The sequence below is a fragment of the Felis catus genome, chromosome C1, assembly GCF_018350175.1.
Source record: "Felis catus isolate Fca126 chromosome C1, F.catus_Fca126_mat1.0, whole genome shotgun sequence".
NCBI lineage: Eukaryota > Metazoa > Chordata > Mammalia > Carnivora > Felidae > Felis > Felis catus.
In genome coordinates this window covers 92,954,262-92,980,884 of record NC_058375.1, presented here as the reverse complement: position 1 = coordinate 92,980,884, position 26,623 = coordinate 92,954,262, and the positions used below count along the sequence as shown (strand labels likewise).

Below are 26,623 nucleotides of genomic sequence, written 5' to 3'. Positions count from 1 at the left end.
CAGAAGACTCCCATGTTGGAGTCTTAGGTAAGTGGGCTTGCTTGAACTAGTTATCTCAGTTGGTTAGACCACAGGCCACCAAGGACAGTCAGCCACAGTCACGGACAAAATCATTCTGTTCCCAGCCATCTTTAAAACAGGTCATGGGGCGCCTGGGTGGCTCGGTCGGTTAAGCGTCCGACTTCAGCTCCTGTCATGATCTCACAGTCCGTGAGTTCCAGCCCCGCGTCAGGCTCTGGGCCGATGGCTCAGAGCCCGGAGCCTGCTTCAGATTCTGTGTCTCCCTCTCTCTCTGCCCCTCCCCTGTTCATGCTCTGTCACTCTCTGTCTCAAAAATAAATAAACGTCAAAAAAATTAAAAAAAAAAAACAACCAGGTCATAAAGTGGCTGAGTGGCAACACAGATGGCCCAGGGCAGGTCATCAAGGGGACTGACGAGAGTTACCAGAACTGCCATTAACTGCAGCCACTTGTATCATGTTCATGAATTAAGTAAAAAATTCTAAGGGGTGCCTAGGTAGCTCAGTTGGTTGAACATCCGACTTCAGCCTAGGTCATGATCTCGTGGTTCACAAGTTCAAGCCCCATGTCGCACTCTGTGCTGACAGCTCAGAGCCTGGAGCCTGCTTCAGATTCTGTGTCTCCCTCTCTCTCCGCCCCTCCCCTGCTCACACTTTGTCTCTCTCTCTCAAAAATAAATAAAAACATTAAAAAAAATTCTCTCTCTTCCCATCCCTTCACTTCTTGATCTGTTATGTTGTAGACAGTGTAATGAATAGAGCACCTTCATAATAATGTATGTCCATATGGGAGGGGGTTATTGTTACTAATCAGTCAACATTGACAACTTACAAAAAGTATTTCAACCTCTCAAAACTCTAGCCAAGTATGACACTGGAGATTCCTTTTACGGGGCTAAACTATTGGTGCATTACAATTCTTTCACATTTCACAGAAATAACAGAACAACTTTTATTTTGCCTTCCCCAATGCAGTTCTTGTATTTTGTTACTGTCTCTGCCATATGGTTAAAAAGGGTTACTCAGAGAACAACCAAATATTGTTATTTCAACACTATAGAAACTACTGAGTTTTGTTACTCCTTAATACCTTGCGTATCCCTCCAAAAAGAATGCTCAAAGACATTTTTAATTGGAAGACATTCACTACCTATTGTCTGAATTGTGTTGGCAACGTTTGAGTAGCACCTTGAAAAAAACTCATGACGTACGTCAGCAGAAGTCCAGAAAAGGAAAGTAGAGATTTGTGGAAAGCGAAATATTACAGGACTCAAAGTGTGGTCAGAGGTGGGTCTTGTGCTATCAGGTATACTAAACAAAGCGCACTGGGAAAGGCAAAGCATTTAGCAGTCTGCAAGGTAAATGGATGTTTGACACGGGGCGGGGAGAGAGAGGTGATGGGTTCCTTCAGTTCCCCTCACACATCTTCCACCTTCACTCTCCTTTTTTGAAGCCATGATGAAACCACAAGGATTCCCACTTTGCTCCCCTACTTTCCTCTGGCCTTCCTAACTCTTCTCTTACCCCACTTCTTCTCACTCACTTTCCATTTTGCCCCTCTGTACATAATCTTTTGTTTTCAACTAAAGGTAATTTCATTGCAGCTGGAAAACAACCCATGCCTTCTTCTTCCCTCATTCCCGAGTCCAGGGACCTGGGTCCCTCCTGGGCTCCTTGGAGCTGGGACCTTCCCCCCTGAGCTCAGCAGCCCAAGCTGTGAGGATGATCTATTTCGTGAGTCCTCCAGTAGGCTGGCCTCTCCATGACGCCAGTCTGCTCCTCTTCCCTCCCCCAGCCCCACGTCTCATCCCCAAAGAAACCTAAACTCCGTGGCCTCTGAAACTGTCTGTGCCTGGGTCCTCAAGGTCTCCGCCAGGATCCAAGATTTTTCTAACCAAAGTGGGGTTGAATCGGGGAAGACAGTACCTCTTTGCAGGCGTGAAGCTCCGGTCCCGCTGCCTGGGTCACCTGGAAGGCGGTCCCAACCCAGAGCAGCAGCCGCAGAAGCCGGAGTGTGCGCCGCTCTGTTCTTCCCCTGCGTCCGGAAGAGGGATAGAGGCTGCGCCCAGGCTCAGCCATAACGTTGTCCTGAGCGAGCGGCAGCAGCGGCTCAGGTGCTGCGGCTGCTGCTACTGCTGGCAGAAGGCGGAAAAAAAGGGGAGGGAGGTTCACAGGGGGAGGATGCAAGGGGCTGGGCTCGAGTCAGTCACCTCCCTGCGGCTACGCCGAGGCCGCCCATCCTTCCTCCTCCCTCCTTCCTCTTCTCCTCCTACCCACGTCGCCTTGGCAACCGCCTCCTCTTTCCCTCCGCGCGGGTGGGTCAGGGACCACGAGCTCCTCTGCCGCTCACCTGCCGGTCGCCATGGCAGCCGCCGCCGCTGGCGCGCGCCGCGTGGGAGGGCGCGCGCCCGGGGTCTGCAACCGGCCCAACAGGCGGGCACGGGGGGCGTGTAAAGAACGCAGTAGAAACATCCTCCAAGCCATCGCCACCAAATCCACCTTTTCCATTGCCCTTTTGTGCCATGGGCCTTTTATGAGCACCTCTAATTTTGCAGACGTGGCGTTCGACAAATACTTATTTAGCACCTCCTGTGTGTGGAGCGATAGAAGGAAGATTGAGACGCCATCTCACCTCCAGAAGTTACAGTTTGGAAGAGTGGCCCCGGTACGTGTTACCTACTGCAGCAGCCTCTTCTGGAGATCTTAACTTCCGTCCCACCAAATTCAGCGGTGCCTTTACAACCGGCTCTGTGAGAAGGCTTGAGACTGGCATAAACGGGTTTAAGCAAGGAGTGTTTGTGCAAGACACTTGGGCTCTTCCGTCTCCTGACATCCTCATTCTCTCATTGCTTTGAAAAATCCTTCTGTTAGATGCGAGGTAGAAGGAAATTCCTGGGTCATCTTTTAGGACTTCTTTCCCCAGATGAAGTCTTTTGCAGAAGTCCTGCACGCCAGGAGGCCGGCGTTTTTCAACTAAGCCTCCCGAATGCAAATTCAGGGCTCCCTGGTACACTCGGTGACACTTTCCCTCTGCGTTCCCAGGAGCTACCTCGCAAGGGGTCTCCCGCGCTGCACCGCCAGGTGGCGCCCTTCTCGAAGGGAACTCACCTCAGTCACAGACGGTGGGGCAGTTGCTCGGCAACCGAAACTGGGCGTTCCAAACAATTGGGACCCGGGATCCTCCGCGTGCGTTGTGTGCGGCTGCGCGGGCCCCCCGTCCTTCACACCAGCGCCTTTTTGCCATGCCTTTCACGCGAGACCCTTTCCAGCACCCTACGTTGGATAACGATGATTCCTACTTGGGAAAAGCCCGAGCTTCCAAGGTACTGTGGTTTCTTGCGCAAATTCCCACCAGGGTCGATGGCACTCTTCTTTCTGTTCGCCTAATGGGCAGAGATGGTAACTTAAAGGATTCTGGTGAGGACACTGAGTCAAGTACCGGATAAGTTTGCTTTCTGCCTGCCTCCTTGGCCCCATATTCAGGTCTGCTAACGTTTCAGAGGTGCTTTTGAGGAGAGTGAAGTAGAGCTCTAGCCCAGAGGAACAAGGGGCTCTCGTTGCCCAAAGCAATGCTGTGTAGTGTGGCTTAAACAGTGGCAGGTCCCGCCACACCACCCTTTGCCCTGTTTGGAAAACTGTTCTCTGAAGAGACATGAGATATGGAATGGGAGAGAATCCTCTGGAAGCCACCAGGTCATGCCTTATACATCTGCCTTCACACCATCTCTGTCTTTTGGTTAATACTGGAATGTGTGTGTGTGTGTGTGTGTGAGTGATTTGGGAATTTAGATGATCTTTTTTTTTTTTTCTGGCAGGGGTATTTGGGATGCTTGAAGTGGTGTGAAATACGGTGAATTAAATAGTAATTGTGGCTTAAATAACAGGATCAAAGAGCTTCCTTTGGTTTATTCAACATTTATCATTTACCATATGCCAGGCAATCTGCTCAACACTGAGGATATATAGATGAATTAGATATGGCTCCTGCTCTAGAGGAACTCTGGTAGAAAAGCTTACTGACAACCACAACAGCAAGAATGCCTGCACAATAGCACAGGTGTTATGACAGAGTTATATGTTGTGTATCAGGAGAACTGGGAGCTTAAAGGAAAGCTTCCCAGAGCAGGTGAGTTTTCACATCCAAATAGCTGGGCCAGGTGAGGGAGGAGGTGGAATGTGAGTTAGGAAGAAGGAAACAAGAACCAGCTGTTCAGGGCAGAGGAGGCAGCGGGTGCCCATACATGGAAAGGAGAGAAAGAGTGGCCTGTTGGGGACCAGAGTCCAGAATGGCTGGAGCATCAATGTGAGATGGAGGAGGGGAGAGAGCAGGAGCTGGAGTGACCTTGTTGGACTGGATGTGCTGTGTACACCATGCTAGTGAGCTAGGATTCCACGCTGGAGGCACCGGGGCATCATGTCAGGATTTTAAGCACTACAATGACACAATCAATGGATGTTTCAGAAAACACAGTGACAGTGGATTGGGTAGAATGGGAGTTAGGACAAGAGGAATCAGCAAGGAGGCAAGAGCCTCAGGAGGCAGCAGTCTCCAGGAGGAATAACGGATCTAAAGCAGGGGGTGGCAATATGGTGCAGATGTGAAAAAGATGCAAAGGGCAGGACTGATGAGACTTTGTGGCTGGATATGGATGCGCCCAAAAGAAGGGACAAGTCTAGGATAGCTCCTAGGTGTCCGAGGACTTAATTGATGACATTACTGAATGAGGGATTCAGGGGAAGCAGGTTTGGGGAGAAAGATGTTCAGATAAGTTATGTAGATGTTGTTTTGTGGTGCCTGTAAGACTCTTTAGTGAACATGAATAGCAGGCAACATGCTTGAGAGTTCTAGGTTGAAGATGTATATCGGGAAATCAAAATAGCCATGTGGGGTTGAAGCCATAGGAAGGAATGAGCTCATCCAGTGAATGTAAGAATACAAAAAAAAAAAAAAAACAAACAAACAAAAAAAAACAAATAAAAACCTTGGAGAATGCACTAAGGGGCAGAGAAAGAGAAAATAGTGCTGACAAAGGAGCTAAGCAGTTACGACTAAACTCAAGAAGAAAACAAGGAGGAACTGGACCCACAGAGCATGGAGAGAACATTTGAGGGAATCTGAATCATGGTTCCAGAAACTGCAGAGGTCAAATAAGATCAGGTCTGGAAAGGATCCTCCAAACCTAGCTAAAGATAAAGATCACTGGTCACTAGCAAGAGCAGCATCAGTGCTAGCTTGAGAAAGAGGCCTGACTGCAGTGGCTAAAGAGGGGACGGAAATGGGGAGGAAGTGGAGATAGTAAATGTCAACTCTTGAAGTCTAGTTCTGCAGGGAAGGTGATAGAGTGGTAGTGAGATGGTGATAAAGGAACGAGAGAGAAGCTGAGTACAGGGGATGCTAGGATGGTGTAGGTCTCTCTGAAGCACAAGGCTAGGTTCAGGGGGAAAAGGTTATTCCTTTTTATTATTATTTTTGAAGTATAGTTGACATACAGTGTTATATTCATTTCAGGTGTACAACATAGTGATTTGACGATTCTATTCATTACTCAGTGCTCACCACAGTAAGTGTAGTCAACACCTGTCACCGTACAACATTATTACAATATTATTGACTATATTCCCTATGCTGTACTTTTCATTCCCGTGGCTTTTTTGTTTTATAACTGGAAGTTTGTATATCTTAATTTTTTCATCTATTTCACCCCTCTCTCTACCCACCTTCCTTCTGGCAACCTTTAGTGTGTTCCCTGCATTTATGGGTCTATTTCTGCTTTTGTTTTGTTTTGTTTTTCAGGCTCCACATATAAGTGAAATAATATGGTATTTGTCTCTCTTTGTCTGACTTCTTTCACTTAGCAGATATCCAGGCTCCAACCATGTTGTTGAAAACAGAAAGATTTTTCTTTTTTATGACTGAGTAACATGCCGTTGTAGGTGGATGGATGGATAGATAGATAGATAGATAGATAGATAGATAGATAGATAAAGAATAAAGATATAGGGGCACCTGAGTGGCTCAGTCGGTTAGGTGTCCGACTCTTGATTTCGGCTTAGGTCATGATCTTACAGTTGGCAGGATCGAGCCCCATGTTGGGCTCTGTGCTGACAGTGTGGAGCCTGCTTAGCATTTTCTCTCTGCCCCCCCCCCACTTGCACTGTCTCTCGCTCTCAAAATAAATAAACATTAAAAAAGAATAAAGATATATAGATATATAGATATCACATTTTCTTTATCCATTCATCTATTGATAGGTGCTTGGATTGCTTCCATGTCTTGGCTATTGTAAATAATGCTGCAGTAAACATAGTCCATATATCTTTTTTAATTAGTGTTTTCGTTTTCTTTGGGTAAGTACCCAGTAGTGGAATTATGGAATTGTATGGTATTTCTATTTTTAATTTTTTCAAGGACCTCCATACTGTTTTCCCCAGTGACTGCACCAATTTACATTCCCATCAACATTGCACAAGGGCTCCCTTTTCTCCACATCCTTGCTGACACTTGTTATTTCTTGTCTTTTTTTTTTCTGGTCTTTTTGATGCTAGCCATTCTGACTCGTGTGAGGTGATACTTCATTGTGGTTTTAATTTGCATTTTCCTGATGATTAGTGATGTTGAGCATCTTTTCGTGTGACTGTTGGCCATCTGTAGGTCCCCTTAGGAAAAATGTCTATTCAGGTCCTCTGCCCCCTTTTTAATCAGGTTTTTTTTGTTTTGTTTTGTTTTTTGGTGTTGAGTTGTATAAATTCTTTATATATTGTGCATATTAATTATCAGATATATTATTTGCAAATATCTTCTTCCATTCAGTAGGTTGTCTTTTCATTTTGTTGATGGCTTTCTTTGTGAACAAGCTTTTTATTTTGGTGTACTCCCAATTGTTTATTTTTCTTTTTGTTTCCCTTCCCTGAAGAGACATATCCATAAATATTTTGCTAAGGCTAATGTCCAAGAGATTATTGCATATGTTTTCCCTTAGGAACTTTATGGTTGCAGGTCTCACATTTAGGTCTTTAATCTATTTTCCTTTTGTTTTTGTTATGATATAAGAAAGGGGCTTAGTTTCATTGTTCTGCATGTAGCTGTCCAGTTTTTTTCCCAGCATCATTTATCAAAAGAACTGTCTTTTCCCCATTGTATATTCTTGCCTCCTTTGTCATAGATTAATTGACCATAAAAGCATGAGTTTATTTGGGGGCTTTCTATCCTATTCCATTGATCTATGTGTCTATTTTTGTGCCAGTACTATATTGGGTTTGGTTTTTTTTTTTTTTTTTAGTTTATTTATTTGTTTTAGTAATCTCTACACCCAGTGTGGGGCTTGAACTCATGACCCTGAGATCAAGAGTTTCATGCTCTTCCAACCAAGCCAGCAAGGCACCTAAAGTACTATATTGTTTTGATTACTATAGTTTTGTACATGTCTTGAAATCTGGGATTGTGGTACCTCCAGCTTTGTTCTTCTTTCTCAAGATTGCTTTGGCTATTCGAGGTCTTTTGTTCCATAAAATTTTAGGATTATTTGTTGTAGTTCTGTGAAAAATGTTATTGGTATTTTGATGGGGATTGCACTGAATCTTTAGCGTGCTCCGGGTAGTATGGACATTTTAACAATATTATTTCTTCCAATCCATGAGCATGGTATATCTTTCCATTTGTGTTGTTTTCAATTTCTTTCATCAATGTCTTAATAATTTTCAGAAAAGAGGTCTTTCACTGCCTTGGTTAAATTTATTCCTAGCTATAATATTATTTTTGGTGCAATTGTAAATGGAATTGTTTTCTTAATTTGTCTTTCTCCCACTTTGTTATTGGTGTATAGAAACAATGGATTTATGTATATTAATTTTGTATTCTGCAACTTTACTGAATTCATTTACTAGTTTCAATAATTTTTTGGTGGAATCTTTAGGATTTTCTATACATAGTATCATGTCACGTGCAAATAGTGACAGTTTTACTTCTTCCTTACCAATTGGGATGCATTTTATTCCTTTTTCTTATTTGATTTCTGTGGCTAAATCTTCTAATACTATGTTGAATAAAAATGGTGAGCACAGACATACTTATTTTGTTCCTGATCTTAGAGGAAAATCTTTGAATTTTTCACCATTAAAATTGATATATACCTTTATGATGTGGAGATACATTCCCTCTAAACCTACTTTGTTGAGATTTTTTTGTCATGAACAGATGGTGTATTTTGTCAAATGCTTTTTCTGCATCTATTAAGATAATCATATGTTTTTTATCCTTCCTCTTGTTAATGTGATGTAACATATTGATTGATTTGTGAATACTGAGCCCCCTTGCATTGCTGGAATAAATCCCACTTGGTCATGGTGAATGATCCTTTAAATGTATTATTGAATTTGTTTTGCTATATTTTGTTGAAGATTTTTGCATCTATGTTCATCAGGGATATTGGCTTGTATTTTTTTTTTTTTCATTTGTATTGTCTTTGATTTTAGCATCAGGGTAGTGCTGACCTTGTAGCATGAATTTGGAAGTTTTCCTTCCTCTTCTATTTTTTTGGAATAACTTGAGAAGAATGGGCATTAACTCTTCTTTATTTTCCTAAAATCTTTATTTTTGGGAGAGAGAGAGAAAGAGAGAGAGAGAGAGGTAGACAGAGAATCCAAATAAGGCTCCTTGCTGTCAGCACAGAGCCCAATGTGGGGCTCAAACTCATAAACTGTGAGATCATGACCTGAGCCAAAGTCAGATGCTTAACTAACCGAGCCATCCAGGTGCCCCAACTATTTTTTAAATGTTTGGTAGAATTCACTTGTGAAGCCATCTAGTCCTGCACTTTTGTTTGTTGGGACTTTTAAATTACCATTTCAATTTTGTTACTAGTAATTGGCCTGTTCAAATTTTCTATTTCTTCCTGATGTAGTTTTGGAAGATTCTGCATTTCTAGGAATTTATCCTTTTTTTCTAGATTGCCTAATTTGTTGGCATATAGTTTTTCATAATATTCTGTTGTAATTATTTCTGTTTCTGTGATGTTGGTTATTGTTTCTCCTCCTTCGTTTCTGATTTTATCTAAGTCCTCTCTTTTTTTTCTTTTTCTTGATGAGTCTAGCTAAAGGTTTGTCAATTTTATGTTTCTCATGGTTTCATTGATCTTTTTGTGTATGTGTGTGTATGTTTTAGTCTGTATTTCATTTATCTTTGCTCTGATCTTCATTTTTCCTTCCTTGTACTAACTTTGTTAGTTCTTTGTTAGGGTTTGTTTGTTCTTCTTTTTCTAGTTTCTTTAGATCGTTTGATTATTTTTCTTGTTTCTTGATGTAGGCCTGTATTGCTATAAACTTCCCTCTTACAACTGCTTTTGCTGAATCCCAAAGACTTTGGACAGACAGCTGTGTTTTCATTTTCTGTTTCTTGATTTCCTGATTTCTTAGTTGACCAATTGGTCATTTAGTAACATGTTGTTTAGCCTCTGTGTGTTTGTGTTTCTTTCAGGGTTTTTTTTTTTCCCCCTTCTAATTGATTTCTAGTTTCAGCACTATTGTGGTCGGGAAAGTTGCTTGTTGTGATTTCAGTTTTCTTAAATTTGTTGAGACTACGGCGCCTGGGTGACTCAGTCAGTTAAGCTTCCAACTTCGGCTCAGGTCATGGTCTCACAGTTCGTGAGTTCAAGCCCCACATCAGGCTCCATGCTGACAGCTCAGAGCCTGGAGCCTGCTTCAGATTCTGTGTCTCCCTCTCTCTCTGCCCCTCCCCTGCTTGCACTCTGTCTCTCTCAAAAATAAAAAATAAAACATTAAAAAAATTTTTTTAATTTTTTTAATTAAAATTTTTTTTTATTGAGACTTGTTTTGTGGCCTAATATGTGACCCGTCCTGGAGAATGCTCTATGTGCTCTCAAAAAGAATGTGTAATTCTGGTGCTTTGGATGGAATGTCCTGTATATATCTGTTGGGTCCATTTGATCTAATATGTCATTCAAAAACATCATTTCCTTGTTGGTTTTCTGTCTGGATGATCTATCCATTGATATAAGTGGGGTAAAGTCTCCTAGTGTTATTGTATTACTATCAATTTCTTGCTTTTTTTTTTTCAATTTCTTCCTTTATGTCTATTAAGATTTGCTTTATGTATTTAGGTACTCCTGTGTTTGGTACATGGGTAATTGTAATTGTTATATCCTGTTGTTGGATTGATCCTCTATCACTATGTAATGCCCTTATTTGACTCTTGATACAGTCTTTGTTTTAATGTTTGTTTCGTCTGATATAAGTATTGCTACCTGGCTTTTTTTTCTTCCATTTGAGGGGAATATGTTTTTCCATTCATAAGGGTTATTCTTGAGTAAAAGGGACATCTCTTTCTTTGAGATGGAAGGACATTGGATGTGAGGATGGTATTCATGCTCAACAGTCTTGACTTTCTCAGTGAAAGACAGTCTCATCCACTGAATGAGGACATGACGAGACTTCTGTAGCTTTTGAAAAGTGGGAGGAAATCTGCCTATGCTTGCCTCATATATTTGTAGTTTTCTTGTTTCATTTGTCATCTTTTTTGCTGGTGGCACACTGCCTGGAACATAGTATTCAATTAATGTATAACTGACCTGAGTCACACAGCATTTCGCCATATATAGAGGGGAGGAGGGCTTCAACATTGGATAGGTTGAATTTGATTTCTACTAGGTTGGAGTTGTACTCACTAGAATTCAGTCATCATTCAAACAGTATTTCATTTTTGAATGCCATGTGTTAGGTTGCTGTTCTAGACACTAGGGATACAATATAGCTTTACATACAATGAAGAAAATCAGTTATGTGCTTTTCACATTCATGCTTATGCGGTTCTATTTAGAAGATTGACTAACCAGTGTACTTTTTCTTTGACATTTCTGCAGTCACAATAACCCTTCCCTGCTGATATTTTTCTCTTCCTGCTTAGACACTGCACTCTTCTGATTCTCCTGTCTCTGATTGCCTTAGTGTCCTTTCTCTTTCCTCTCCACCCGCCCCCCCCCCCATTATAATATTATACAGTCATGAGCCCTTTTGGCCACACTCCTTTTGCAGGCTTCAGCTACTACTTCATGCGGACGACCATCAAACCTCTATTACGTGTTCTGAGCTCTCTAACTTGCACACTTCCCATTTTCTACCTGTTGACTGCAATCAGATGTCTTGCCTATTCTTCAAACTCAGGACATCTAAGCCTGAGCTCATCATCTTACCTCCTCTGCACTCTTTACCCCCTGTCCCACTTCACCCCTTTCCCTGTATTCCTGGCCTACTTCTGCCAGTTCTAAGATTGAAAACTTAGGAGCATCTAAAGTCTAGGAATCTTGCCTCATATTGTTCCTCCCTTGGAAGATATCTGAGGTTCAGTTAAAATAGGATGGAATAAGGAGATGGTGTCACTGAAGCCATCACATCAGCAAGGCCTCCTGTAACCAGGTCCTGTGTGTGGTTTCTCTTTTGCAGAAACTGCCATATAAGAACCCAAATCACCTTGCTCAGCAACAGGAACCCTGGAGTCGGCTCAACTCAACTCCCACAATCACCTCCATGAGGCGGGAAGTTTATTTTTTTGATCCTGAGGTACCTAGTATTGAAATGCTATTTCTCTTTACATCCGCTTAAGACTCGTGACTATCATTTTTGGAAAGGTAGTCTGTCCTTAACTGCATCACCATCTTTATTTTGTCCCCAATCCAAGATCCTACCAAATCCAAAACCAAATATTGATTTATCTGGCCCCTGGGAAGTTGGAAGGCTTCGGTTTTTTCTCCAGTTGATTATCTGGAGCAAGTTGTTTTCTTACCAGACTTCTCTTCTGATTGTAACCATAAATGAAGTAAGGCCCATTAGGCCCAACTAAAGGACAGTATAATTATTTCCATATCTCCAGTAAGAACTCACCCCTCCTTAGGCCTAACCATGACACAATTCTATATTGACAAGAGTTAAGATGTCTTTGGTGTGTAAGGAGTTGGTGGGTCTCAGGCACAAAAAGGGTTCGCTCTGCTTTTGGGGAAAAGTAGAGCCCAGCAGAACTGACTAGAGTTGGAGTAGAGGTGGCAAGTTAACCCTGGGGGTGGGGCGTATTGACTTCCTCTGTAGATACCCAAGGATGACCTGGATTTCCGCTTAGCAGCCTTGTACAACCACCACACAGGGACATTCAAGAACAAAAATGAGACACTCTTACATCAGGAGACCACCCAGGATACCCATGGGTAAGTGGTGGAGGTGGAGCCTCTCCGTCCTAAGGACAATGCCATCCAGTCAAGTAAGGTAATGTGTTACCTGAGAAATAACAACGATAACCAAGAGGTGCTCATTTGTATACAGATTTCTATATTTTTTACATCTGTATCTGTAATGCAATTTCTATATTTTTATTATCTAAAATGAATAGCGATCCTCCAGGATTGTTCTTATCTGTATAAACAAACAAAAGCTTCAGTTGATTCCACTGAAAAAGATAAAAAGGATCTTTGGCTGCATTATTTCTGAGGCTGCATGCAACTCTTTCCCTCCTCACCTTTCTCCTTCTGATTGATTTCACTCTCCCCTGTTCTTCCCCATACCATCTTCCAGAATCATCAAGACCCAATTCCCTGGAGAACCTTTACCCCCTCCTCTGCCACCTTCCATCACTTCCCAGGCTAACATCAGACACTGGATCAACCCTAAGAAGGAGTCTATCCACAGCATCCAGGGATCCATAGGTAAGGGTTAGAAGACTGGGGGGCAGATGGGTGGTACAAGAGTTTTTTTAAAATGGACCTAGGAATCAGGGAGTTGAGGTGATTGGCCATTAGAGAACTTAAGGGATAACTTAGGATCTAGGAATAGCAGTGACTAAGTTGACATACATCAGGCTAAACCCAGGGGACATGCTGCCTATAAGCTAGGAAATGAGTTCAATTTTTCAGAGCCTTTAACTCAGCCTTAGGTCTAGAGAACAAAATTTCTAGCAAAGGGCGGAAACCTGGGAATGAAAGACCTCTAGCTATCTCCCATTAATCCCCTATATGCCAGTTTCCCAGCTGTTACAAGACAGCTTGTTACTGCTCCACAGTACCCAGAAATGTATGGATGATTACAGGTTCCCAGAAAAGGCAAACAATTGAAATTCACAACCTACTCCCTCTTCTCTTTTCTCCACAGTGTCCCCTCACACTGCAGCCACCAATGGAGGCTACTCCCGAAAGAATGATGGTGGCTTCTTCTCTACCTAGTGTTGACAGGCCCCTGGACTAATTAATCATAGTGGAACGTCCTTTCGCCCACCTCCATTAAATAGATTTGTGCTGGATGAAGCTTGAAGTGTGTTGCCCAAGGACTAAAAGTTGACACTTGACTACTCTTAAAATATGGAAGTTTCCCAACTTCTAGAAGTTAGTCCTGTTGGACATATTTGCAATTTGGAGTCATTTTGCTGAGAAGATAAGGATTTAGAAGTCATTCCAAATATTGATGTATCCATTCAACATTTCTTGCGAACTTTTATGTGTCAGGCACTGAGCTAAGTGTTGAGGAAACAAGAATGGACGTAGCTCATTTTCTTAATGAGCTCACACTGCCATGATTCTGGTAGTTCTATGTGGCATTAATGGTTATGATGAGGTCACACTTAACATACTTCGGACCAAGTGGATTTTGTCATCTACTGGACTCTACCTTGCCATGAGGGCTCGATCTGTCTGGTCCAGGCTCCTTGCCATTGCTCATTCTCTGACTCTGCGGTCTTCTTGCCGGGGAGTCAATTCCCTTCTTTGTCAATTTGTGCCGTGAAATACAGGCAGTTCTTCTAAACATGGTTCAATAATCTGGTGCTTGGGCTTGAGGGGACCTAAAAACTGATGCAGTAATGTGGTTTCTAAAATTACAAGTCACTCAGGGGGACCTGCTGTTAAATTGGGCAAGAAATGGCAGACCTTTTAGAATACTGTAGGGTAAACTTCCATTTCTAAGTTTGGACAGCATGTGCATTATTGAATAATGCAGATATGAAAAGGACTTCTTCCTGTTACTTAGGTACACACGGTCCTTAAATCCCACCAATCTATCACAGCCCCTCTTCCACAGTTACTCCACCTATTCAGATAGTATCTGCTGCCAAGTGACAATATGAAGTTTCAATTCTCATTATTTATAATGGCTGAAAGCGGCAGAGATGGGTGACTCTCCAGATAATCATCTCATGCAGGTTATTTGATACTGAAATATTTAAAAATTTAATACTGTGACCCATACATCAAGGTTTTTAAAAATACAGACTCGTTGACCTCCCTAATAAATCTAATTCAGTAAATCTGGGGCGGGTCCCTGGAATCTGAATATTTACAAGCTCTCCAAGTTCTCTTACGGATACTCACACACGCGATATACACGCGCGCGCGCACGCACATATAGGCGTGCATATATACATAGAGCCTTTAGCGACAGACGCTGTAGTGTGCTTCTAGATCAGCGGGCACCAGTGTTGGTACCATACAAACGGTCATCACAAGGCGGGACTAAAGGAATAAAGGGAGGGGTGCTAAAGAAAAACACTGAAGCGGCAAACACGACTTCGTGCCCTTCCAGCTCCAGGGGGCGGAGCGATGTCTCCTCAACCGCGCCTTCCCCACCCGTCAGCGCCCCTGCCGCCGCCTATTGTAAACGCTTAGCCCCAATGCCACGGGTGGCCGTGCCCCAGGGCCGGGCTCAGATCAGAATCGCCTCGATAATCAGTGGCCCGGGACTAGCCCGGCCTCGTCTATCTGATCAATTCATCATTTCTGAGCGCCGGGCCCCGTAAGACCGGCTCCGGGGCCGCAGCGTCGCCGCCGCCAAAGGGGCCTCGCTGCACAGCGCCCCAGAGGAGGGGGCTTCGCAGGAGGGGAGCTTTTCATATCGGGTCGGCCCCGCGGGGCAAGGGTCACGACCCGATCAAATAAGATCAAGGTGTAGGCGGGGGAGAGTGGCTCAGGGACGGGCGCACACACTCGCCTTGCACGCCCCACGCGCACACTCACAGTCACGCACCCACTCACACTCAGCCCATACGCGCCTTCCATTCAACACCAAAGCACCACACAAACCACCTCGCCCTAGGCCGCTCTCCCTCCGGAAAGAGAACGGAAGTCCGCATCCTCTTTTAAATCCCTCCGCCCCTCCCCACCTCGGAGGATTCTGGGAGGAACCACTGAGCATAGGCCCTCGTGACGGTATGCGTTTTGCTGCCCTCGCGTGGCTCGGAGGGGAACGAACCCAGGTCCGAGGGAAAGGCTGGACAAAATCCTGCAATCCTAAATCGTGCTTGTCTTTTGGTCTTTGTGCAGCAGCATATTTATATCCATATCTCTAGTTTTTCTTTGGTCTTTGACCCAAGTTCTGGATATAAGATGATTCAGTCTCAGATTTATAGGTGGCTACTTTCCCATGGAGAAGGCAAATCCCGGTCATTAACCAGTATCAGGTTCTGCAGGAGTTCCTCCCCCAAGGGAGAAGGAAAACATCATTTTACCAAAGGGAAGGGTGAGAATAGGTTACTTAAATCCAAGGGCTTGGTAGTCATGATAATTGTGAGATGAGTAAAAGTAGGAAGGCACATCCCTATCCTCATTCACAAGAGCCCTCTTGCTACCTGGAACTTGGTTCTGTGGCAGTCATATTGCTGAACCTTCATTAACTTGCATGTCTGTTAAAGCATGTCTAACTTTCCAATTCCAGAATAAGTAGTGAAAAAAAAAGTAGTGATTATATAATTAGTATTAGCTCCTTTCATATCAAGGAACACAATTTTAATGTCTGTTACCTTCTCTTTTTTCAGTGAAAAAGGTATGGATGAGGGTAAACCAGAAAAATATTGTTAATTTATAATTTGTAACTGTACCAATCCCACCGTGCACTTATAAACAAATAGGGGGAAAGTATCCATTTATGTGCCAGAATCCCATTGGCTCAAGGATTGCCTAGGTTCATAGCTGGTTAACCCGATAACCTCATTTGAATGAAGGAGTTTATGACTGGCAATGGCAGGTGATACTTGTATTTTAATAGTAGTGGTAGATAAAATGTTTTGAGGAGTGCTATTTACCTTATTTAATACACCTCAACACTTATTCATGTATATATGCTGATATATATGAATGCTGATGCATGTATGAGCTCCCTCAAAGGAGAAAAACACATGCTCATAAATTATGAACTATATCGTATATGCGGTGACCATCACACTAGGTTAACAGGAATGATGGTATTCACTATGATGTAAACTAAAAAGGTATATACCATGGGCAGAACCCAGAAGAGTATTGAACAAAGTTCAATGAATTCATGTGACAAATAAAATGGACAAAAACGGTAGGGAAAGGAATTTTATTTTCAAGGATTTGTGCAGACAGTGGTGAATAAAAAATTGTATTTCAATTATAAAAGGCTGACTTCATTCCACCCTGGCATTCAGGGTTTATGGTGATGCCAGTTTGAATCTGAGGCAATATTGCTATCCCCATTCTCCTACCCCTAAGACTTCCTTAGGGGAATAACGTCCTACAATTTTCAGTCAAAAAATATATGACACACCAACCAAAGTAATGAATTAAACAGGTTTCTGCTTATCTGCTTACATAAACACAAGAAATGAAATAAGCTGTGTTATTTGTTTCTTGCTGCAAATTACCTTCATTCTGTACACTTTTTGGTACATTCTCATATGAAAACACCTCAAAATATAACAATTTAGGGCAAGATGACCCACCCAGGAGGCTGTAAAAATTGGGTTTGAACTGGAACTGTGAAATGAGTTTAAAATGGAAGCAGCTCTATTCACCAAGCTTAGAGACATTAGCCCTGTTGGAAAACAAGTCATTAAAGCTACAGAATAACAAGTGCAAAACATGCTGAACCTGTATTTCCAGGGAGTGGCACTCCTGCTGGCCAACAGGTCCCAAACTCACACCTACAAGGTGTAACTCTTCCTTTCTGTTCTAATAGGTTTCCTTTCCCTCATGTGAAAGATCCTCAGGAGGGACACTGGAAACCATATTAATCAGTGAAATGTACCCTCTGGGCCAATTCCTGAAGAGAAAAAAGCACAACTCCGAGAGGATGAGATGTGTAGTGTTTACTTGGTGACCTGCTACACCTCTAGAAACCCTCAAAGCACTAAACTGCCTGTTTTGAAACCTAAACTTCCTAGCAGCTTTTCTTTGGGGATAAGACAAAAGACGATTTCCTGCCACACAGAGGTCAACTACAGCTAACTTGTCCACAATCACGTTTTACTGTATGGGTGATTCAATTGGCTCCTATGTCTATGCCTGTTTTTTACAATAATGTAATTTTAGACCAACTCTTTTTCATTTTTTTTAATGGAGAAGTCATCCCTTCAAATGTTGAGTCATCTAAAATGATTTGCGCAAGAGTTACCACATTCCATGGGAAAGCCCATCAATCTCCCTTGCAAACATCTGTTTTCCTTTATTCTCGAAAACACCCTCATTTCAATCATGGATTCTGTGAACTATCCAAACATGCCTATGCATATCAGCAACTTCTCTCTCTCACTTGAATTTATCATGTTCTTGTAACACAGAATTTCCAAGGGATAGCTAAAAAGTACTGCAATATGAGGCAACCTAAGAGTTGCCCAAGAAAAACAAGTAATCAATTAAAAACTGCCATTATAAGCCAGACTTAAACACAGAATAAGACTGTGGATAAGTCTTGGATAACGTGACATAATGTGGATAATCCAGTAAGTCTTGGATAACGTGACAAAACGTCCATCTAACATCACAGTAAATTCTTATACTAGATGACTTTACTAGTGTATGAATTATATACTAGATTTCTTTTACCCTAACTGCAAATATATTAAAAATTATTTCTTCAATACTTTCTCTTTCCCCTACCGATGGCATTTAACACTGAGTGACACTTATTCAGCACTCAGTAATCTAAAATATATAAAAAGGCTTTAGGAAAATTGCAACACTAGATTCATTTTCCATCTACCATTTGATGGGGTGAAGTCTCCTTTGGGGGATACTGGTGAACAGAACATTTTTCCTTATCTAAGTTACTGCTTTCTGGTCTCATCACAGATAAATCTTACACAGGCCCAGATTTTCTTGGCAAACTCTTAAGCTGCCAGCACACAGCACAGCTATATCATCTGTTCTCCTTTTGCAATGAGGACCATGCCTCTCTCTTATGTTCCCATATGAGTATATGAAAGATAAATTTCCAAAGTCAAAAATTTTCTTGGCATTGTTTAACTCCTCTTTCTCCCACCCACCCACCCACCCACCCCGTTCCCATCAATTTGCCAAATGCAAATCAAACAGTGAAAAAGAAAAGTCAAGTCTTGAAAATTCTCTCTCCTTCCAAGAGGTGTGAACACAGCCTATGTCCTTCCCTAATGAGTCTCAGTTTGAAAAGCTCCTGATGAGGGACTGAAGAACAAAATAGGTGACAGGTTTTTATGCAGGAGGTATATGTAATCTTATCACCGTGGAGTGTAATTTATCTGGACATTATATGCTCTCTGCTGAGGACTGATTCACACACAGATCAAAGGAAGTTGGCTTCCTCGAGTCCCCTGAAGCATAAATAATGTTTGTAACCATGAGGAGTTTTCCCCACATATGGTAGGAGCAGATGCTGTGGTGTCATCTTGGGGACTTTGATGATTTTAGCTGAGCTCTCTCACGTTGGGCCCAGGCCCGGGACAGGTTCTTCACCCTCATCCTCTTGGTTGGCAGCTGATGAGATGGATGCGTTGGAATTCATTTTACAAACAGGACGTAAAAGGCCATTACAACACAGGCGATTGCCACAGCAGCATGCAGCCTGGTTCCAATCACAGCGGCTAGCAGACAAAAGCAAAAAGAGAAAAGAAATCAAACCCCGCCCTTCATGTAAGTCCCCAATTTCAAGGTGATGCCCTGAAATCTCTAGTTACACGAAGAGATCTATCAAGATTTTCAAGAGCCCACCCGGGAATGCATTTAAAGACTATCCTTAAGCTATAGGTTCTAGGTGGATATACTGTTTGTTTATATTTTGCTCTATTTTGAAAAGAGATTTAGATAGGTAGGATTTATCTATAATAAAAAATAAAAAAGCCTCTGAGTTAACGAAATCAAAACTTAAAAGAGACTCCAATATATTCTTCCCAGAAATTCAGAAAAACTTTTCACTGGGAAAATATTCCAACAATTCTAGTCCAGTCTAAAATTCTTTATCTATTTTTACTCCGTGGAGAATATTAAAATTACCTTGAAGCTAAAATAAACAATTACATAAATGTGGAACCAAATACAATGCCAGCCTATCCCCACCCCCACTTTGTAGCACCTCACTGTCCAGAGATGGCAATCTCCATTCACTGTCTAGCTATGATCTTACCTTTGTAAAACACACCCCAAACTCCCTTCTTCTCTGATAGCAGCCAGGTTTTGAGACGAGGTACTTTCTTGAAGTAAGCACAGGTGCAAACAAAGAGCAAACCAAACACCAGGATCCCATCCAAGGAGTACACTGTTACAGAAAGAAAACAACAACAACAAAACCTTTGATGCTAATCTAGTTTGGGACAGGTGATAGGTGATCCCACTTGAGAACTCAAGAACAGAGTGTGATATAATATCAAGACAATAAACACAACTGACAATGCCAACCCTTGATAAGAGGGAGCCCAAATCCTGGGAGTAATGAGGTTACTTTATTGTTCCTCAAACTGCTTGTAGACAACCCCCGTACAAATATTTCACTGCACCCTCTCCTCCCCTTTCAAGAACTACGAGTTCTGAGAAAAGGGTATCAGTTTTACGTGGAATCAACCTCCTAGGAATGGCCAGTAGTGGTAACAGGTTGAGAGAGGCATAAGAATCCTTGGAGCCTGAGCTAACAAAAGTACACATGTTCTTATGATCAATCACTCATGTGATAAAGGAGAGCCAGATGTTTAGCCAAGTCTCCCCAATCTGCATTTGTTGGTGAAGAATATGTTAAAGCAAAAAGTAAAGCTTAATGGAAATAGCAAGAGTTAGAATTCAGGGATGCCTGGATGGCTGTCGGTTAAGCGTCCGATGTCAGCTCAGGTCTTGATCTCACAGTTTGTGGGATCAAGCCCCGTGTCAGGCTCTGTGCTAAGCCCCGCGTTGGGCTCTGTGCTGACAGCTCAGAGCCTGGAGTCGGCTTCGGATTCTGGGTCTCCCTCTCTCTGCTCCTTCCCTGCTCGTGCTCTGTCTCTCAAAAATAAACATTAAAAAAATTTTTTTTTTTTAGATTTCCTAAAACTACAATTATCCTATGCTCATTTCACACCTCAGGCATAGTACTCTACTTACAAACCAAATTGCTGGTAGAATAACAACAGACTCTTGTAAAAAAAAAAAAAAAGTATCTGAGGTTTCAACATAGCGAAACAATTGTGGGAATAAAGCTTTCAACAATTAGTTCTATTTCTTACATATATAAAACAAGCTATTTCTTGCACACGTAAGCACAATGAGGCACCTAAAAAAATAATCAGATAACAAAAGGAGGGAAGGTTAAAAATTACTCAGTAATTATTCTGTATCAAACATTATTATTCTATTTCCTGGTCCAGATGATGTCTTCCTCCAGGTGATGTAACTTCTGGTACTGTGCTTAGTAACCTCATACCTATGACTTACCCAGGAAGCTCCAAAAGGATATTTTACACAGTATCTGCCAGTTCTAGACCACTCTATCTCCCTCCAGTAAAACTACCTCACAGCCAGGTGTCGTATGACAAAGGGTCCAGTAAGTCAACACATACACTAAGTTCTTATGAAGAATGATACCTTAGTGTGTTCTTTCACTCTCACAAGTTCTTGCAGACAATGCCAAAATTCACAAGGAGGTGAAATTTGAGTCACCACTGCCAGGCTTACAGAAAATGTACTTTTGAGAAATACTTTCCTGTACCCCTCAAATCATACCAAGAGGCCTTCTCTTCTTTCCTGTAAAGTTGACTCTAAAGACCATAAAATCCCTGCTTCCTGCCCTTCCCTGGAATTCCGGAAATCATCTCTATCAAGTGTATGAAGACGTTTGGAAAACTAGTTTGGATAAACAGGGCTGCAATTGCCACATCGTTTAGAAGAGGCAGTGTCTAAATCCAACCCTTGCAACACTAGCCAGGGTCTCCAGATGGGATCACCCAGGCAGGACTTTAGACATAGCTTTCTGGAGAACTTTTTTTTGTTGTTGTTCCAATGGTCTATATTTGCATCCAAAAAATGTGAGACTTGACATCCTCTGTGATTTCTTGGTCCTCCCAACAAGCCTACGTAGGGGGCTGGGAGGAGGATCCTCTCTTTTTCCTGGTGCTAAAGCAATAGTTCAACCGGGACTGGCCTGCCCAAGAGTCTTGTAATGGCCAAAACGAACTTCTAGGAAGGAGAAAGAGAAAGTACGGGGTAGAGACCGAGGACCCGGCGTGTGGGCACATGAGACATATGTATTTCTAGATGCGCACGGGACGGGGGAACCTGCGGAAAGACTTGGGGGATGAGCGACAGGGGCAGCAAAAGGCCATGGTGGGGCTGGGCTGGGAGGGGGCGGGGAGAATGGCCACGTCAGTCCGGGTCCCGCCCGCCACGTTTCCCCTCGTCCTTTACTCCCATTCTCCACTCTGGGCACTGGCTCTCACCGTTCGTCATGGCGGCTGGGCCCGGGCCTGGTTAGGGGGTCCGGGATCGGCTGAAGGTGGTAGCCGCGAAGACTGGGGAACCCAGCTCCGTGTTGACACTTCCCGATCGGGGCCGCGGCGACGGGTACGAGGCGTAGTACGCAGGCGCAAGGGCAGACAGGCGAGCGCCGAACGCAATCAGGAGTGGCTAGCTGATTCCCAAGCTACGGGACTTGTGTGGGTAGTGGCACTTGCTTGCCAACGCGAGCGTAAGAGTGCCATCCGGGAGGCTTCCTAAGTGGCCATGGTAACCAACTTTCCTTGGTGTCCTGGCAGCAGTAGTGCTGGGGGCGTAACCTGACCTTTCGCGTCAGTGTAGTTGGAAAGGTAAAGCTTGCAGCTTTGCACTTTATTTTGCGCTGTGGCAGCTGGTGTGTGTGTGTGTGTGTGTGTGTGTGTGTGTGTGTGTGCGCGCGCGCGCGCCAGCAGCAGCCTTCCTGTGATGGGGAGGTCTCGGTCCCGCGCTTACAGTTAAGAGAACCCTGACAGCGGAGGTCATGAGGCGGTCCCTACGGTCTCCAGGAAGGACTTCTTTTGCTTCGCGGCTCCTTTCTTTTCTTTCTTTCGTTTTTTCCTTCCTTTCTCCCTTCTTTTTTGCTACCGGGTATACCAGAATCTTCCCCCCCCCCTCCATTTTTTATTGAGAAATAATTGACCTCATCACTTCTTTCTTACTCCTTATGGAAATCAGAATAATTAGGTTCCGTCTGAACTTTCGGAGTGAAATAAGAAACATTATAACAGAAACAAGTCACATATTTCAGATCCTAAAGCTCCAGTCTGTCGGGAAACATTCAGGTAATTGCCTGTTTGTTTCTGTGGATATTTCTTTAAACTTTCAGTAGAGTCTCGATGATCTCCTGTGTTTAGTTAAATGGTAGGGTCAACTTGGCCACTTTAACCAAGAATTGGCAATATCTGGACAGCGCTTCTCACAAAACTTTCACACGCTGAGGAAAGATACCAGTTTAATGATGAAGGAGAGTGGAGGAGACAAAGCCACAGATTCCATTCTGTAAATCGAAATCTTTAATTGTGCACAACCCGACCTGCTTTATTAAAATAAGGGCGAAAGTGCGACTCCGCCTTCCCAGGCTGAAATTACAAGTTAGGTTCCCAGTCTGTAGTGGTTGACAAAGGTCCTAAAGGAACTCTGTGCCTCTCTTGCTGCAGTGCCATCTGCTGACTGCAGACGGCTTGGTTACAGGAAAAAAAAACCTACCAGAATGCCTCCTTCTAAGAGCTGGAGTGGAGAGACAAGCTAAAAAAAAAAGTCTGATGGAAGACAGACTCCTTGCAAAAATATGCATCAGTGCACGAAAAAAAAAAAACAGGAAAATATAGGGGACAAAATCTAAGATAAGGCCAGATATATTTATGTACATATACACACAGACAAATCCCCCTGCCCAGATGAACTGCTCAGTACCACTCAAAAACAACTGAGTTTCCCCTAATTGTCTTGGCGTTTGAACCTTTCATCAATTGTTATCTAAAACAACATCAGTACTAATATCATCACTAGCAACTGACTGTTAATTCCCTGCACCATGGCTGGATAGAACTCAAACCAAGTCCTAAATAAATTCATGTTCACCAATTTAGTTTGAATCGTGTAGCTCATCTTCAGCTAAAGAAAGTCTCCTGTTTTTTGGATCCTATTGAACTGTGCTAGCCTCGCTGACCTGCACCTAATTGTTCTCTTTACTTTGGTTCTTCTATCTAAATATAGATGTTCCTAAGAAACCTGCATCCTCTTTTTCTCATTATTAACTCTCACTTGGCGACCTATTCTTTCTGTTCATGGTTTCAACTGCTACCTCTTTGAAAAGTTCTTTCAAAATTTTTTTTAATGTTTATTTATTATTTTTGAGAAAGAGACAGAGTGCGAGCAGGGGAGGGGCAGAGACAGAGAACAGAGAATCTGAAGCAGGCTCCAGGCTCTGAGCTGTCAGCACAGAGCCCGATGTGGGGCTTGAACTGACAAACTGTGAGGTCATGACCTGAGCCAAAGCCGGATGCTTAACCAACTGAGCCACCCAGGCACCCCAAAAAGTTCTTTTTTTAAATATATTTTTTGACACCTGGGGCTCAAACTCACAAACCATGAGATCATGACCTGAGCCGAAGTCAGACACTAAATCGACTGAGCCACTTAGGCACCCCGTCTTTGTAGACTTCTTAAATCGATGTCCTATCCAAGCTCCAATCCTACATTTCTAATAGATGTTCTTCTGATAATCTGTAATGTTTAAAGCCAAAAGCAATTCCTTCTCACCAATTTCCCAGTTTCTAGGGTTAATATGCCTTTTCCCCTAATTACCAAAGTTTAAATTTGTAAATTATCTTTGAGTCAATTAACTTTTTTCAGAACGTCATTCAGATTGTTCCCTTTTCAATCCTGCAGCCATCATGTTAGTGATTTTACCATTTCAGTCTTCTTTAAGCATCAATTTTATCCTCCAGAAGTGAAAATGTACATTTGTATGACATTTTGACATTTCAAAAGCCAAACACACCTTGTTGTATGATCTTATTTAATCCTCACAAGTGCCTTATTACCCTGTTTTAGAGATAAAGTGAGCTTTAGCCTAAGACTACCCAGTATCACACTCAAACAATAATACTGGTCTTCTGAACTGAGGACTGGAAAATTTTGCTCCAAATCACAACTGTTGTTTCTTGTAACAGCAACCACCACCTGGTAAATATTGTTGAACTCCTTAGCTGTTATCATGGCCTTCTTGCAGCATTTTCCACTGTTCTGTGTACACTTTAAGCTTCAACTGTGAAAAAACTTTTCTGTGTTCTTCAAATGTGCTCTTTGCTTTCACAGTTTTTGCTCATGCCATTTACTCTTTTTTTTAATATATATTTTTTAATGTTTATTTATTTTGAGAGAGAAGCAGAGAGACAGAGTGCAACCAGGGGAGGGGCAGAGAGAGAGGGAGACACAGAATCCAAAGCAGGCTCCAGGCTCTGAGTTGTCAGCACAGAGCCCTACACTGGGCTTGAATTCGTGAACTGTGACATTATGACCTGAGCCAAAGACAGATGCTCAACTGACTGAGCCACCCAGGGGCCCCTCATGCCATTTACTCTTTTGGTGATAACTTTATCTCCTCATTTTGTACTAGATGGAAACCACTCCAATTTTTTGTCATTCTCTGAAAGACGTCTTTTTTCCCCCATCACTCACAGAATTTAGGAATAAAGTTTGAGGACAAAAGAATCACAGTTGAAGGGCAGAGAAGAGTAATTGAGTAGTTGGCTAATTACTATTTCAAAGGACAGTGATACACCACAATGTCTTACTCTGATTAAGTAGTTATTTTTTACACTGCTCAGAATTTACACATTTCTGTTTCTTCTTTTTCCATGTGTCTTTCTTCTTCTTCCTACTCTTTCTTCCCACTTTTACATTTATGTCCTTTCTTCTCTCTCTACCACATTTGTTCCTTTCCAGGTTTTATAAAGCATTTTATGTTTTTTTATTGAATAAAATTAATCTCACCAGATTTTTGTTTAAAAATCTGCTATATTAGGAATTTTATATTTAAAAATATTATATTCTGTTCTCTCTCTTTAAAATTGGGTTGTATTGGTTGCTCCTTTCTAGGGTTGTTGAAGTATTAAATGAATTACTATTTATAACAATAGCTAGCATGAAGTAGGTGCCCCATAAATGCTAGTTATTACTGTTGTTGTTGTTGTTGTTGTTATTGTTGTTCATTTGTTTAAAATATGTGTACTATGTGTGTACATAGTGTGTACAAAGTGCTGAGCACTTTGCTAGATTTTGCAGGAATAGAGGCAAAAAGGAGTCTCTGCTCTCAGGGAACAAACTGTATTGGGGATGATAGATGAATAAACACATTTAATAAAGCACAGGCATTATGTATGTAAAGACATTATCTTTGATCTTCACAACTGTTTTGCAGGTTATTTTTATTTTTTATTTTTTTTATTTAAAGAGAGAATACGAAGTGGGGAGAGGGGCAGAGAGAGAGAGAGAGAGAGAGAGAGAGGAGAGAGGGACAGAGAGAGAGAATCTTAAACAGGCTCCACACTCAGCATGGAGCCTTATGTGGGGCTCGATCCCATGACCCTGGGATCATAACCTGACCTGAAATCACCAGTTAGACACTCAAATGACTGAGCTACCCAGGAGCTCCTGCAGAATATTTTTAAAATGAGAAACCTGAGACTTAAAGAAGGCACATGGGTGACATCACATGTCCAGTTAGGATCCAGACCCAAGTCTATCTGACTTCAAAGCCCCCTTCCCCTTGTCTTCACACTGCCTCAAATTAGGATAGTTTCCACTGATGCTAATCTTTGATGGTTTTGTTCCAAGCATTAGTGTTTCTGTCACTGTGGAAAGCATCATAGCCTCACATCAGGTCAAATCCGGGCCATTGGCTCTTGCAGCCAAACTGCAAGGAATAAATAGAGCCCCACTGACTAGGGACTCAGTTCAGACAGTCCTTCCTCAGTTCATTTCAGCCTCCATGAGAAGACAGGCAGTTGTTGCCAAACACCTGCCAGTCAAGAACAGTGGCCTGTTTGTTAGGGTTGTTGTGGTCACTGTGGTGAACACTAATCAGTATTGGGACCATGACTATGGCATTCTGGTCTAACCAAAGAGTAAGTTTATTCCCAAAGGCACAGCTTGCCACAATAGCTTCATTTGAATTACAACATATTTGAAAAGGGATGTCAAACAGGCATTAATTTATGCTACAAATATTTGTTCCAGGACTTCTAAGCCTAAGGAATGTGCTAGCTGTTGGGAGCTCAAAGATGAATGATAAACACTCTGTTTTTAATAAGATTTACTAGACAAGATAAGCTGTGTGTACAAATAACCAGAAAATACAGTAGAAAGTGAGAAGGAAAATGAAAATTA

The 26,623-nt window shown here is 42.4% G+C and overlaps 3 protein-coding genes and 1 non-coding gene across 9 annotated transcripts in view; 1 reads left to right on the top strand and 3 right to left on the bottom strand.

The window, feature by feature from the left end:
• Window positions 1-2,310, bottom strand: part of ELAPOR1 (endosome-lysosome associated apoptosis and autophagy regulator 1) — a 73,341-nt gene extending 71,031 nt beyond the window's left edge. For 3 of the 5 annotated variants that reach the window (XM_019837556.3, XM_006934965.5, XM_019837557.3), the window contains exon 1: window positions 1,947-2,287. In XM_019837556.3, the coding sequence (XP_019693115.2) occupies window positions 1,947-2,099 (153 nt within the window). In that variant the 5' untranslated portion in view covers window positions 2,100-2,287. The other 2 variants (XM_045033249.1, XM_045033250.1) reach the window with 2 other exon arrangements.
• Window positions 2,311-2,367: 57 nt separating this feature from the next.
• On the top strand, window positions 2,368-13,818 carry CFAP276 (cilia and flagella associated protein 276). 2 transcript variants are annotated; one of them, XM_019837559.3, is made up of 5 exons: window positions 2,368-2,685; window positions 11,475-11,591; window positions 12,114-12,229; window positions 12,594-12,724; window positions 13,167-13,818. In XM_019837559.3, exons 1-5 carry the CDS (start codon window positions 2,383-2,385, stop codon window positions 13,235-13,237), a joined length of 738 nt encoding a protein of 245 aa, XP_019693118.1. In that variant the 5' UTR covers window positions 2,368-2,382; the 3' UTR covers window positions 13,238-13,818. The 2 variants fall into 2 exon arrangements, with proteins under 2 accessions (XP_019693118.1, XP_006935028.1); XM_006934966.5 differs by lacking the exon at window positions 2,368-2,685 and adding an exon at window positions 2,692-3,343.
• An 890-nt stretch (window positions 13,819-14,708) lies between these two features.
• On the bottom strand, window positions 14,709-15,119 carry LOC111562183. Its single transcript, XR_002745225.2, has one exon.
• Window positions 15,120-16,349: 1,230 nt separating this feature from the next.
• On the bottom strand, window positions 16,350-21,834 carry TMEM167B (transmembrane protein 167B). The gene is made up of 3 exons (XM_003990395.6): window positions 21,676-21,834; window positions 19,401-19,532; window positions 16,350-18,861 (listed from the first exon to the last, which is right to left on the bottom strand). The coding sequence occupies exons 1-3, from the start codon at window positions 21,683-21,685 to the stop codon at window positions 18,779-18,781; spliced, it is 225 nt and encodes a 74-aa protein (XP_003990444.1). The 5' UTR covers window positions 21,686-21,834; the 3' UTR covers window positions 16,350-18,778.
• Between the last annotated feature and the right edge of the window lie 4,789 nt (window positions 21,835-26,623).